Genomic DNA, 11,275 nt, shown 5'->3' on the forward strand with positions numbered 1-11,275 from the left:
GGAAGTGAGGGAGAGCCGCTCTTTCCGCTGCGCTCGATGGTGACGCGGTAGCCCATCCGGTAGCCAGGGAGCATTTCGCCGAGGAGCTGGCGCGCGGTAGGTGGTTCCTCGCGGCCGGAGGCGGGGCGGACCGGGCTGGGCGGGGGTGTCGCGGGCCCGGCCGACCGGGTAGACGGCCGGGCTCGCGGGATGGGGCAGGTGCCCGAGGAGGGGGCAGCCTCCGGGGCTGGGCGCCGCGGCGGGTCCTGGGCCGAGAGGCCTGAGTACAGCTCGGGGACCCCAGGCTTCGGCGACCGCAGCAGCTGCTCCTCCCCCGGCGTCCCCAGCCTTGGAAAAGAGAAAACTGAGACGGGCGGGACCGGGCAGCCCGCGTCCCCACCCTGTCGGGCGCCCTCGGCCAACCCAGCCAGGAGGCCGGTTGTTGACCGCTTTGCACCCTTTGCACTTGAAATACTGTTTGACTTTAAAAAGAAAAAAAATTGATTAGGATATTTGAGTAGTGCAGGGTGACAAAGACTAGTCAAGTATGACCGAACTGCCTGGAACTTACATTCCCAAGTTATAAGGAACCGAACTACAAATAATGGCACTGTACGGAGTAGTGTTTGTTTTGTGTTATATCCCAGCCCTGGACGTGGTCCCCCTGGGCTCTGTGATTGATACAAGCCTATATTTATTTAGGCTAATAGAGTTTTGCCAAGAGAACACACTGGTCACAGCAAACACCCTCTTCCAACAACACAAGGGAAGACTCTACACATGGACATCACCAGATGGTCAACACCGAAATCAGATTGATTATATTCTTTGCAGCCAAAGATGGAGAAGCCGTATACAGTTAGCAAAAACAAGACCAGGAGCTGACTGTGGCTCAGATCACGAACTCCTTATTGGCAAATTCAGACTGAAATGGAAGAAAGTAGGGAAAACGACTAGACCATTCAGATATGACCTAAATCAAATCCCTTGTGATTATACAGTGGAAGTGAGAAATAGATTTAAGGGACTAGATCTGATAGAGTGCCTGATGAACTCTGGACGGAGGTTCGTGACACTGTACAGGAGACAGGGACCAAGACCATCCTCATGGAAAAGAAATGCAAAAAAGCAAAATGGCTGTCTGAGGAGGCCTTACAAATAGCTGTGAAAAGAAGAGAAGCGAAAAGCAAAGGAGAAAAGGAAAGATATAAGCATCTGAATGCAGAGTTCCAAAGAATAGCAAGGAGAGATAAGAAAGCCTTCCTCAGTGATCAATGCAAAGAAATAGAGGAAAACAACAGAATACCAAAAACAAGAGTTCTTTTCAAGAAAATTAGAGATATCAAGGGAACATTTCATGCAAAGATGGGCTCGATAAAGGACAGAAATGGTATGGACCTAACAGAAGCAGAAGATATTAAGAAGAGGTGGCAAGAATACACAGAAGAACTGTACAAAAAAGATCTTCATGACCAAGATAGTCACAATAACGTGATCACTGACCTAGCGCCAGACATCTTGGAATGTGAAGTCAAGTGCGCCTTAGAGAGCATCACTACAAACAAAGCTAGTGGAGGTGATGGAATTCCAATTGAACTATTTCAAATCCTGAAAGATGATGCTGTGAAAGTGCTGCACTCAATATGCCAGCAAATTTGGAAAACTCAGCAGTGGCCACAGGACTGGAAAAGGTCAGTCTTCATTCCAATCCCAAAGAAAGGCAATGCCAAAGAATGCTCAAACTACCGCACAGTGGCACTCATCTCATACGCTAGTAAAGTCATGCTCAAAATTCTCCAAGCCAGGCTTCAGCAATATGTGAACCGTGAACTCCCAGATGTTCAAGCAGGTTTTAGAAAAGGCAGAGGCACCAGAGATCAAATTGCCAACATATGCTGGATCATGGAGAAAGCAAGAGAGTTCCAGAAAAACATCTATTTCTGCTTCATTGACTATGCCAAAGCCTTTGACTGTGTGGATCACAATAAACTGTGGAACATTCTGAAAGAGATGGCAATACCAGACCACCTGACCTGCCTCTTGAGAAACCTGTATGCAGGTCAGGAAGCAACAGTCAGAACTGGACATGGAACAACAGACTGGTTCCAAATAGAAAAAGGAGTACGTCAAGGTTGTATACTGTCACCCTGCTTATTTAACTTATATGCAGAGTACATCATGAGGAATGCTGGGCTGGAAGAAGCACAAGCTGGAATCAAGATTGCTGGGAGAAATATCAATAACCTCAGATATGCAGATGACACCACCCTTATGGCAGAAAGCGAAGAGGAACTCAAAAGCCTCTTGATGAAAGTGAAAGACGATAGTGAAAAGGTTGGCTTGAAGCTCAACATTCAGAAAACAAAGATCATGGCATCTGGTCCCATCACTTCATGGGAAATAGATGGGAAAACAGTGGAAACAGTGTCAGACTTTATTTTTTGGGGCTCCAAAATCACTGCGGATGCTGATTGCAGCCAGGAAATTAAAAGATGCTTACTCCTTGGAAGGAAAGTTATGACCAACCTAGATAGCATATTAAAAAGCAGAGACATTACTTTGTCAACCATGGTCCATCTAGTCAAGGCTATGGTTTTTCCCGTGGTCATGTATGGATGTGAGAGTTGGACTGTGAAGAAAGCTGATTGCCGAAGAATTGATGCTTTTGAACTGTGGTGCTGGAGAAGACTCTTGAGAGTCCCTTGGACTGCAAGGAGATCCAACCAGTCCATTCTAAAGGAGATCAGTCCTGGGTGTTCATTGGAAGGACTGATGCTGAAGCTGAGACTCCAATACTTTGGCCACCTCATGCAGCGAGTTGACTCACTGGAAAAGAGTCTGATGCTAGGAAAGGTTGGAGGCGGGAGGAGAAGGGTATGACAGAGAATGAGATGGCTGGATGGCATCACCGACTCGATGGACTTTTTATGTTGTTTATGAGTTTGAGTGAACTCCGGGAGTTGGTGATGGACAGATAGACCTGGCGTGATGTGATTCGTGGGGTCGCAGAGAGTCGGACACGACTGAGCGACTGAACTGAACTGAACTGATATTTATTTAAGCCCACTACTAATGAGGGGTGTCTTCCTTGGTAGCTCAGACGGTAAAGAATCTGCCAGCTATGCAGGAGACCAGGGCTGGATCCCTGTGTCGGGAAGATCCCCTGGGGATCTCCAGTACTTTTGCCTGGAGAATCCCATGGAAAGAGGAGCCTGGTGGGCTACAGTCCGTGGGGTCACAAAGAGTCAGACATGACCGAGCAACTGACACTAATGAGGGGGAGAGCACTCACAGGTTTATTTTCATTCCTTGAGAAAATTTAACTCGCTTTCGTTCTGTCTTTGCTTCAACATCTGCTGTCTTAATCTTACCCTCCTCCATCTCGGAGACGGATTTGCAAAATATAGAAAAAAAAAAAAACACAGGAGAAACCGGCCTTCTAACTTCCTTAAGTTTGGATCCCACTCCTGTGGGGGATTTTTTTTCCCCCAAGGTTTCTACTGAGCAGAAGCATCTGGCGGTGGTGACCCTGGGACGTGATATTTTCTATGAACTGGCATCTTTAGCTAGTGTGCTCCTCTGCTCGCTAGCCAGGAAGTTGGTGGTCTGCTATTACCCATGTTTCTTGATTCCTGAATTATGCTGGAATTCTCTAGAATATCTGCTGGAAGTAAATATTTGCTTAGCACGTCAAATCATTTTTAATTGAACACATTTTTCTGTCTTGAACTTGCCTATGGTTAAGGTCCCCCCCGCCATGTCTCTGCTTCCCCAGGGAGAAGTTATTCCTCAAATCGACAAAAAGACACAGAAGTTCCTTGCTTATTCAGGCAGTGAGCATATAAAAGGTTGTCCACTTCTTTGCTCAGTTGTAGGTTAACTGATCAGCCAGCCATCGGATACATTAAAATTGAATTAAATGTTTTTCCAGCTGGTCTGTTAACTTTTATTTGCCAGAGTGATTCTTCTAATAGTTGTTCCTGTGTTTGTTTACTAAAGCATTTTTATACAACTTCTTTATATTAAATTTACAATGTTAAATAGTAACTTCTAAAACAGTTCCTGACCAAAAGTAGGGGTCCTGAGCTTTTGATAGAATTATTTGGTGTCTGTGGAAGAAGGGCATGTGTGTGTGTTTAAAATTAGTGTATATTTATTAAAAATTACAAATTATACCAGACTTGAATTTGACTTCACAGGAATTAGAATGCCTGTTCATTAGTATGTTAATACCGTTTTGTTAATTGCTGCTCTTCTGCAGAATAGAGGTTGTCTATTTTACAGGTGAGGAAGCAGAAGCATTTTGAGGATTTGATAATTTGGACGTAAACCATCAGACTTTAAAGCCCATGCACTTTTCTCTACCTAGCTACCTAGTGGATTGACTATTAAGTTTAATATTCATCTTACCATTTTCTTCAGTCCAGTAGGAAATTAAGACATTTATAACATAGTTATTCCTTTTTCATCTTCTTTATTTAGAAAGCTATTTGGAGGTTATGGATTATAAGCCTGAACCCGAACCCCTCAGTGAGAGCTCGGAACTTCTCTTCTCCTTTGGAGTGATAGCAGATATTCAATATGCTGATTTGGAAGATGGCTATAATTTCCAGGGAAACAGACGGAGGTACTACAGACACAGTCTTCTTCACTTACAGGGTGCTATCGAACACTGGAATAAAGAAAGCAGCCCACCCCGTTGTGTACTTCAGCTTGGAGACATCATCGACGGATACAATGCGCAGTACAAAGCATCAGAAAAGTCACTGGAGCGCGTCATGAACACATTCCAAATGTTGAAAGTCCCTGTTCATCACACGTGGGGAAACCACGAATTCTATAATTTCAGCAGAGACTATTTAACAAACTCCAAACTTAACACAAAGTTTCTGGAAGACCATATTGCCCACCATCCTGAGACTGTGCCCTCGGAGGATTATTACGCATATCATTTTGTACCATTCCCTAAATTCCGCTTCATTTTACTCGATGCTTATGACATGAGTGTCTTGGGTGTGGACCAGTCTTCTCCAAAATACCAGCAGTGTCTGAAGATACTGAGGGAGCACAACCCAAATACGGAACTGAATAGTCCTCAAGGTGAATTATTCCTTTGAGCTGAGAATCTAATACATTGTCTTTAAATTCTTCAGCTACCTTTTATTCAGCAGGAAGATGGACGATTAAGGTAAAAGTATACTGTCCTGTTGTTCAGGGTCAGGATTTCTCCCTTGCCTCAAGGCACATGGAGTGGTGGCAGTTGGTTCAAGATTCATTTATGTAGCAGATATCTGAGGGCCTAATATTCTGGCCGGGCACTTTCACTAGGGCACCTATTCAGAGCTATAGGCAGTACTGACAGCACCACTTTTTTGTGGGCAGAGTGGAGGAAGCAAGAGAAGAAAGTGTGCAGGACAGATAATAAATGTAAGATAGGTGATAAATGCCACCAAAAAAAATATAATATTAGAGAAAAGGGCTAGAGGCACCATTGTAGTTAGTTGGCCAGAAATAGCCTCTCTTAGGAGAAAAGCATTTCAGCTGAAACCTGAGTTAGAAGGAGTCACCATCCTTGGGAAGAATGGGTGGAGCACAGTGTTCAAGACAAAACAAATGCAGAGATGCAAAGCAGAGTCAGACCTTGTTAGTGAAGAACGCACAAGGGTCTGGGGTGAAAGTGACTTTATAGTGACTCAGTGGGCATGAAAACAGTCTATTTTGTATTCAGTGTAACAGGGAGCAAGGGGAGTAAGCAGAGGAGTATTGAGATCAGGAGTAAGACACAGTGTGATTCACATTGCTCTAAATTCTTTTAGTTCCCTATTTTAAGTCAGCTGCTGCCGAGTATTCCTGAAGAAAAAGGCACGAGTCTCCCCCATGGTAGCTAAGTTTGGATGTCCGAGTGAGAAAAGTGTTGACATTTGACGGGTGTAAATGACTGGATTCGTTTCAGGACTTCGTGAGCCCCAGTTTGTCCAGTTTAATGGTGGATTTAGCCAAGAACAGCTGAACTGGCTGAATGAAGTTCTTACATTCTCGGACAGAAACCAAGAAAAGGTGGTGATTGTGAGTAAGTATTTAAATGATTCCGTTACACTAGCATTTTAGAGAATGGGTTTAGTTAAAGCATACTAACAATATTTAATATTTGAGATGTCTCTTTTTTATAAAATAAAAGCTCAGTTTAAAACTTTTTGTTGAGAAACAATCTGACTATAAAATTAATGTTTAAGAATTGTAAAATAAAAAGGAGAAAAACATATATTAGAGATTGTGATTTGGCCTTTTAGGTTTCAAAGTAGAATTTCCCCAAATGGGATCAATTTGTGTAGCAATGTGTGTGAGTGAAAAACTCCAGTCAGGCCCCGGCCCACATCTCAGCCTCAGGAGTGCTTCTGGTGAGTGCAGTGGCCTGTGCTGCCCACTGAAAGCAAAGCTGGAGCCCCAGGAGACAAGCGAGAGGACTGTCTGGCAGGACTGTAAATCCGCCATGTGGTTGCAAGGAAATAAGTGTGTTGTTTTCATTCATTTTCTATGGCATACTGCCCTCAGAGATCATAGGAATCTGGAGGTGCTTAAAGTCCACTCAGATGTAGATGTTTGGGTGCTTACGCACACGTACATCCATGAACTGAATTTGAGTTGCGGTATGTCTGGTGTACATGGTGTGGGGGCTGAGATTATTTCTCCTGTTTAAAATTGATGTGCCCTGAAGACTGGATTGAGGGGCACGGGGTTGGCATGCCCTTCTGGCTCTTGTTTCTGTGACCCATGTGTCTCTGGACAAATGCTCAGTGTACACACTTCAGTCTTCTTACATTGTATCAAATGAAACTATGAACATGAAGTCCTTTTGAAGGTGACAGGCTTTTCAAATAGTCGGTAATATAAAATTATATCCAGGGAATTCCCTGGTGGTCCAGTGGTTAGGACTTAGCGCTTTTCACTACTGAGGCCTGGGTTCTATGATTCCCTGGTTGGGGAACTAACATCCTGCAAGCCGCGTGGGGCAGCCAAAAAATATATTTCTATAAATTAGTTTTTACTTCTCTTTCACTGACGTGATAAGGTGGTACACGAGATGGTGTTTTATTTTTAAATTTTATTCAGAATAAAGTGTTTCTAGAATATCAAGTCGGAGAAGGCAATGGCAAGCCACTCCAGTACTATTGCCTAGAAAATCCCATGGATGGAGGAGCCTGGTAGGCTGCAGTCGGTGGGGTCGCTGGGGGTCGGACACGACTGAGTGACTTCACTTTCACACATTGGAGAAGGAAATGGCAACCCACTCCAGTGTTCTTGCCTGGAGAATCCCAGGGACGGGGGAGCCTGGTGGGCTTCCGTCTATGGGGTCACACAGAGTCTGACACGACTGAAGTGACTTAGCAGCAGCAGCAGAATATCAAGTGTCATTCAAGGCTTGGAAAATTAAATTAAATAAGGTGCCCTCAGGGGTGATAGCCCTGATGTGACACTGTTTGGCTCTGTAATAAGTGATCTCCAGAATGGGATACTTCTTGTCTCTGCTTCTTGGCTTTTGCTGCCAAAATGTACCTGTTAATTTTACCTGTACTGAATGTACAAAATGTACCTGTACTGAATACTCTGATCTCTTTGAACCCAAAGAGACTGAACCACGTAGCTCACAGCGTGCAGCTCCTGAGACGAGCCCCCTTTGTCATCTCTCCCTCTGTATTCCCCTTTCTTTGCACTTCTCTCAGTGCACCTGTCTGCATTCACTTCTGATAGGTTTCTTCCATTTTGCTCTCAGCTCAGAGGCCAGGTAAACAAACCTGTAATAACTGAGTGTCTTGGGTTTTCTTTAGCAAAGTTTAAAATGGCTAATAGACATTTTATTTTGTGTCTTTCATTTTGGCTACTCAGTGGTATTTGGCCTACTCAGGTTTTGGCCGTTCACTTGGAAGGATGGAATTGCTATTAGCTGAGATATGGAACCACAGCAGTAGGAGGGGTTTCGAGTGAAGAATTCAGGAGTTCAGGTTTGAAAATATTTTTCAAGTGTCAGATGCCTCTTAGACATCAGGAGAGAGATTGAGTAAGCATTGTGGACATACTTGTCAGAAACTTAGAATCGAAGTTTGGGCTGGATATCTAAATGTGGAAGTTGAAAGAATAGACCTGATGTTTAAAATCGTAAATTACTAAGAGATCACTATGCTGTTAGGTGTAGATAGTGTAGTGTATCCCGAGGACCAAGCATTCGGGCAGCCCGGACAGGACCAAGAGAAGTGAGAATGCAGTAAAGGAGGGTGAGTATCAGAAGCTGTCAAGGTTCGAGAATAGTAGGGGATGGCGGTGTTCTGGGGCCAAGTATTTCGAGGAGAGGCGAACAACTGATTGTGTCAGACACCACTGGGGCTTGATAGACGCATCCAGCGGAACATTGGGTCTAGAAAGTCATATGGCCTCCTTGGACTCTCAGCCCTTATCACAGCTTGAAGAGTGGTGGTGGTAATGGTTTGTGTGTGTGTCTGTGTGCTAACCCTGTTACCGCCTCCCTTTTTTAAAAAAAATTAATAGTTTTTAAGCAGAATAAAAATATTCAGAATAAAAATAACTGGTAACAGAGAAAAAAGGAAAGTGTTATTGGTAACAGAGAAAAAAGAAGTAAAGACCAGTGAGCTATAGCACCCATACTTGGGCGTGAAACCACACCTGCTATGTGATGTGGCCTCACACGTATCTTGGTATCAAGAATTTGAAGTTCTGCCTCTGTCTCCTGGGGAAGCTAGTGTGACTGTTCCCTGCTCTCACTTAAGTTTTCTCATGTAAAATGGCTGTGACCATCTTGACCTCCTGGAAGTGTTTTAAGTGGCACAAGTCAGTTCTTTATAAGACATAGATTATTTATACAAATGACATATAATCCATGGGCGCCTCCCTAGACTGTTCTCTTATTTGTGAGTAGCTCGTTCTATGTGTGTAACACTCATATACACGTGGGAAAGTTGGCAAGACTGGATTCCAGCATGGCATCTGCCTGACCGGTGGCTGCCTTTGCTGACTGCCCTGCCCAGGTCGCCCTCCGTCTCCCCTGGTGTGTGCATCTTGAGACCCAGAGGCCATAGATCTCGGATTTCTACCTGTACAGCGGCTGCTCTCCCCTTGGGTATGAACCGCCTCTCCCTTCTTTATGCTCCAGAAACGTGACTGTAGAGTATCTAGTTTTTTGTGTATGTTGATTCTCTCTGTTCTCAGTCCAGGATGAGTAGCAGTACACATTTTCTTTCTCCTGAGTACTCATTGTTAGCCTGTTTTTTGTGAAAGAGGTATTTCTTGATTGGTTCATAACTCTTCTTCTCTTGAACAGGCCATCTTCCCATTTACCCCGAGGCCTCTGACAGTGTGTGCCTGGCCTGGAATTACAGAGATGCCCTGGCAGTCATTTGGTCTCACAAGTGTGTGGTGTGCTTCTTCGCCGGCCACACTCATGATGGCGGCTACTCGGAGGACCCTTACGGTGTGCATCATGTCAACATAGAAGGGGTTATCGAAACAGCTCCGGACAGCCAGGCCTTTGGCACCGTTCACGTCTATCCTGACAAAATGATGTTGGAAGGGAGGGGCAGAGTTCCAGACAGAATCATGAATTACAGGAAGGAATAAGCCTTCCTTCCATTTTTTTGTCTGATTTTGTTTATTTTTATAGAAAGAGACTGACTTGGCTTTGTGGTTTTGTTTGCCCCCCATTCCGCAAGCCTCAGTCTCATTATTTAGGATTCTGTTTGCATAACAGATAGCCATAAATGGCTTCAATGTGTGTTAGCTCATAAGATACTCTGAAGTGTTATTTTTGGGTAATATATCCTGTGCTGAAAATTGGAAAGAAGATGAATGAAAGTAGCGTGAGTAAACCAGGGAGGAGACTGAGGTGGGAAGGTGGATATAATCGTCAAAACAGACACTACTTAGCCTTACCTGAGATGTTTTTCACTTTTTACAAGGAGAATGTATTCATTCACTGTGTTAGCCATGTAACTTAAAATTCACAATAAAAAAGTAAAATAAGCCCAGGTAAACTTTTTCTGTTTACCCAGCTGTGTGAATGAGCTGTGGACACTTTTTGCTTATAGTACCCATCGTATTTGTACTTCTGTGGGTTTATGCTCCTATTTTGTAAGCCAAAAAGATCACAGGTGAACAAATGGCACCTCCGTTCACACAGGTAGATGTGTGGTCTCCTTGCACACCTGTGATTTCAGCCAAGCAGGACCGAGTGTCAGGGCGACTGTGCCTGCCATCCTGCCTGTCTGGGCCCCTCGCCAGTGCTGTGTGAGACTGTAGTAGGTAAATGAATTTACCCCTGCCTCCCTTCATAGACAAGTGGGGCGTGTTTAACTGAGTTGTCATCTATTCTGAGGCTTATTTGCAAAAACACGTACTCAGTGGCAAGTGAGGACTGTTCAAGTGTACAGAAAGTCTGATTCAGGGCCTCAGGACGGGGACGACAAAAGCCAGTGCTGGTCAGCGTAGTATGCCTGCTGAGTACCAAGGCACTGTGGAGCATATGCGTTTCCACTGGCTGCTGTGACAGATTTCCCCAAACTTGGTGGCATAAACTCTGTGTGTGTGTTCTCTGACAGTTCCAGAGGTCATAAGTCTGAAAACATCTTCACTGGGCTGAGAGCACCACGTTGTCAGGGTCAGGGACTCTTGGGGAGACTGTTTCCTGGCCATTTCCAGTTTCTAGAGCTGCGTGGCTTGCTGTCCTTGGCTCATGGCCCCACCCTTTGCAAAGACAGCCTCACAGCTTTCTCCAGTCTCTTGCTGCTTTATTGTCACGTGCCTTTCTCCTCTTCTGTCTGTGTGGTCAGGTCTCCCTTTGCCTCCCTCTTATAACAGTGATGGCATTGAGGGCAAGATCCTTAATCACATCTGGGAAGTATATATTGTGATGTAAGGTAACATTCATAAGAGTTGGGATCTGGTTACATTTGAGGCCCTCTATTCACTTTACAGACTTGGCTATAATGTGCTCTCTGCACAGTGTCAAGCATTGCTTGGAGGCTGGGTAGGTCCTTATGGAATTTGAAAATAAGTCTATTTCTTCATTTCTCGACTAATAGTTATATATACAAAAACCATAAATATGCACCATAAATGCACACTAGAACACTGAAATCCTTTATATAAAGAGAAACTACCAGACTCTTCTCACTCTCTTGACACATAGTTGGTGCTAATACTTTTTGAGTCAAATATTTCTAAATCTCAGGAAACTGTCTTTACTACAGAGTTTGATGCCTGCGTATCATCAGACTCTGGAGTTTGATGC

General features: G+C 44.3%; 1 protein-coding gene across 2 annotated transcripts; it reads left to right on the forward strand.

Moving 5' to 3' along the window:
* Positions 1 to 40: 40 nt before the first annotated feature.
* ADPRM (ADP-ribose/CDP-alcohol diphosphatase, manganese dependent) lies at positions 41 to 10,008 on the forward strand. 2 transcript variants are annotated; one of them, XM_055407284.2, is made up of 4 exons: positions 41 to 96; positions 4,462 to 5,079; positions 5,933 to 6,049; positions 9,311 to 10,008. In XM_055407284.2, the coding sequence occupies exons 2-4, from the start codon at positions 4,479 to 4,481 to the stop codon at positions 9,604 to 9,606; spliced, it is 1,014 nt and encodes a 337-aa protein (XP_055263259.1). In that variant the 5' UTR covers positions 41 to 96; positions 4,462 to 4,478; the 3' UTR covers positions 9,607 to 10,008. The 2 variants fall into 2 exon arrangements, with proteins under 2 accessions (XP_055263259.1, XP_088685029.1); XM_088828903.1 differs by lacking the exon at positions 41 to 96 and adding an exon at positions 2,638 to 3,273.
* Positions 10,009 to 11,275: the final 1,267 nt, after the last annotated feature.

Source organism: Moschus berezovskii, chromosome 20 (assembly GCF_049115385.1).
Source record: "Moschus berezovskii isolate FMDL1 chromosome 20, NW_MosBer_1.0, whole genome shotgun sequence".
Taxonomy (NCBI): Eukaryota; Metazoa; Chordata; class Mammalia; order Artiodactyla; family Moschidae; genus Moschus; species Moschus berezovskii.

Coding starts and splice junctions, on each gene's coding strand:
- ADPRM (XM_088828903.1), top strand. CDS start 3,231: ATGACCGAGCAACTGACACTAATGAGGGGGAGAGCACTCACAG. Junction 3,274..4,461: donor GAGGGGGAGAGCACTCACAG/GTTTATTTTCAT, acceptor TTCTTTATTTAG/AAAGCTATTTGGAGGTTATG. Junction 5,080..5,932: donor GGAACTGAATAGTCCTCAAG/GTGAATTATTCC, acceptor GATTCGTTTCAG/GACTTCGTGAGCCCCAGTTT.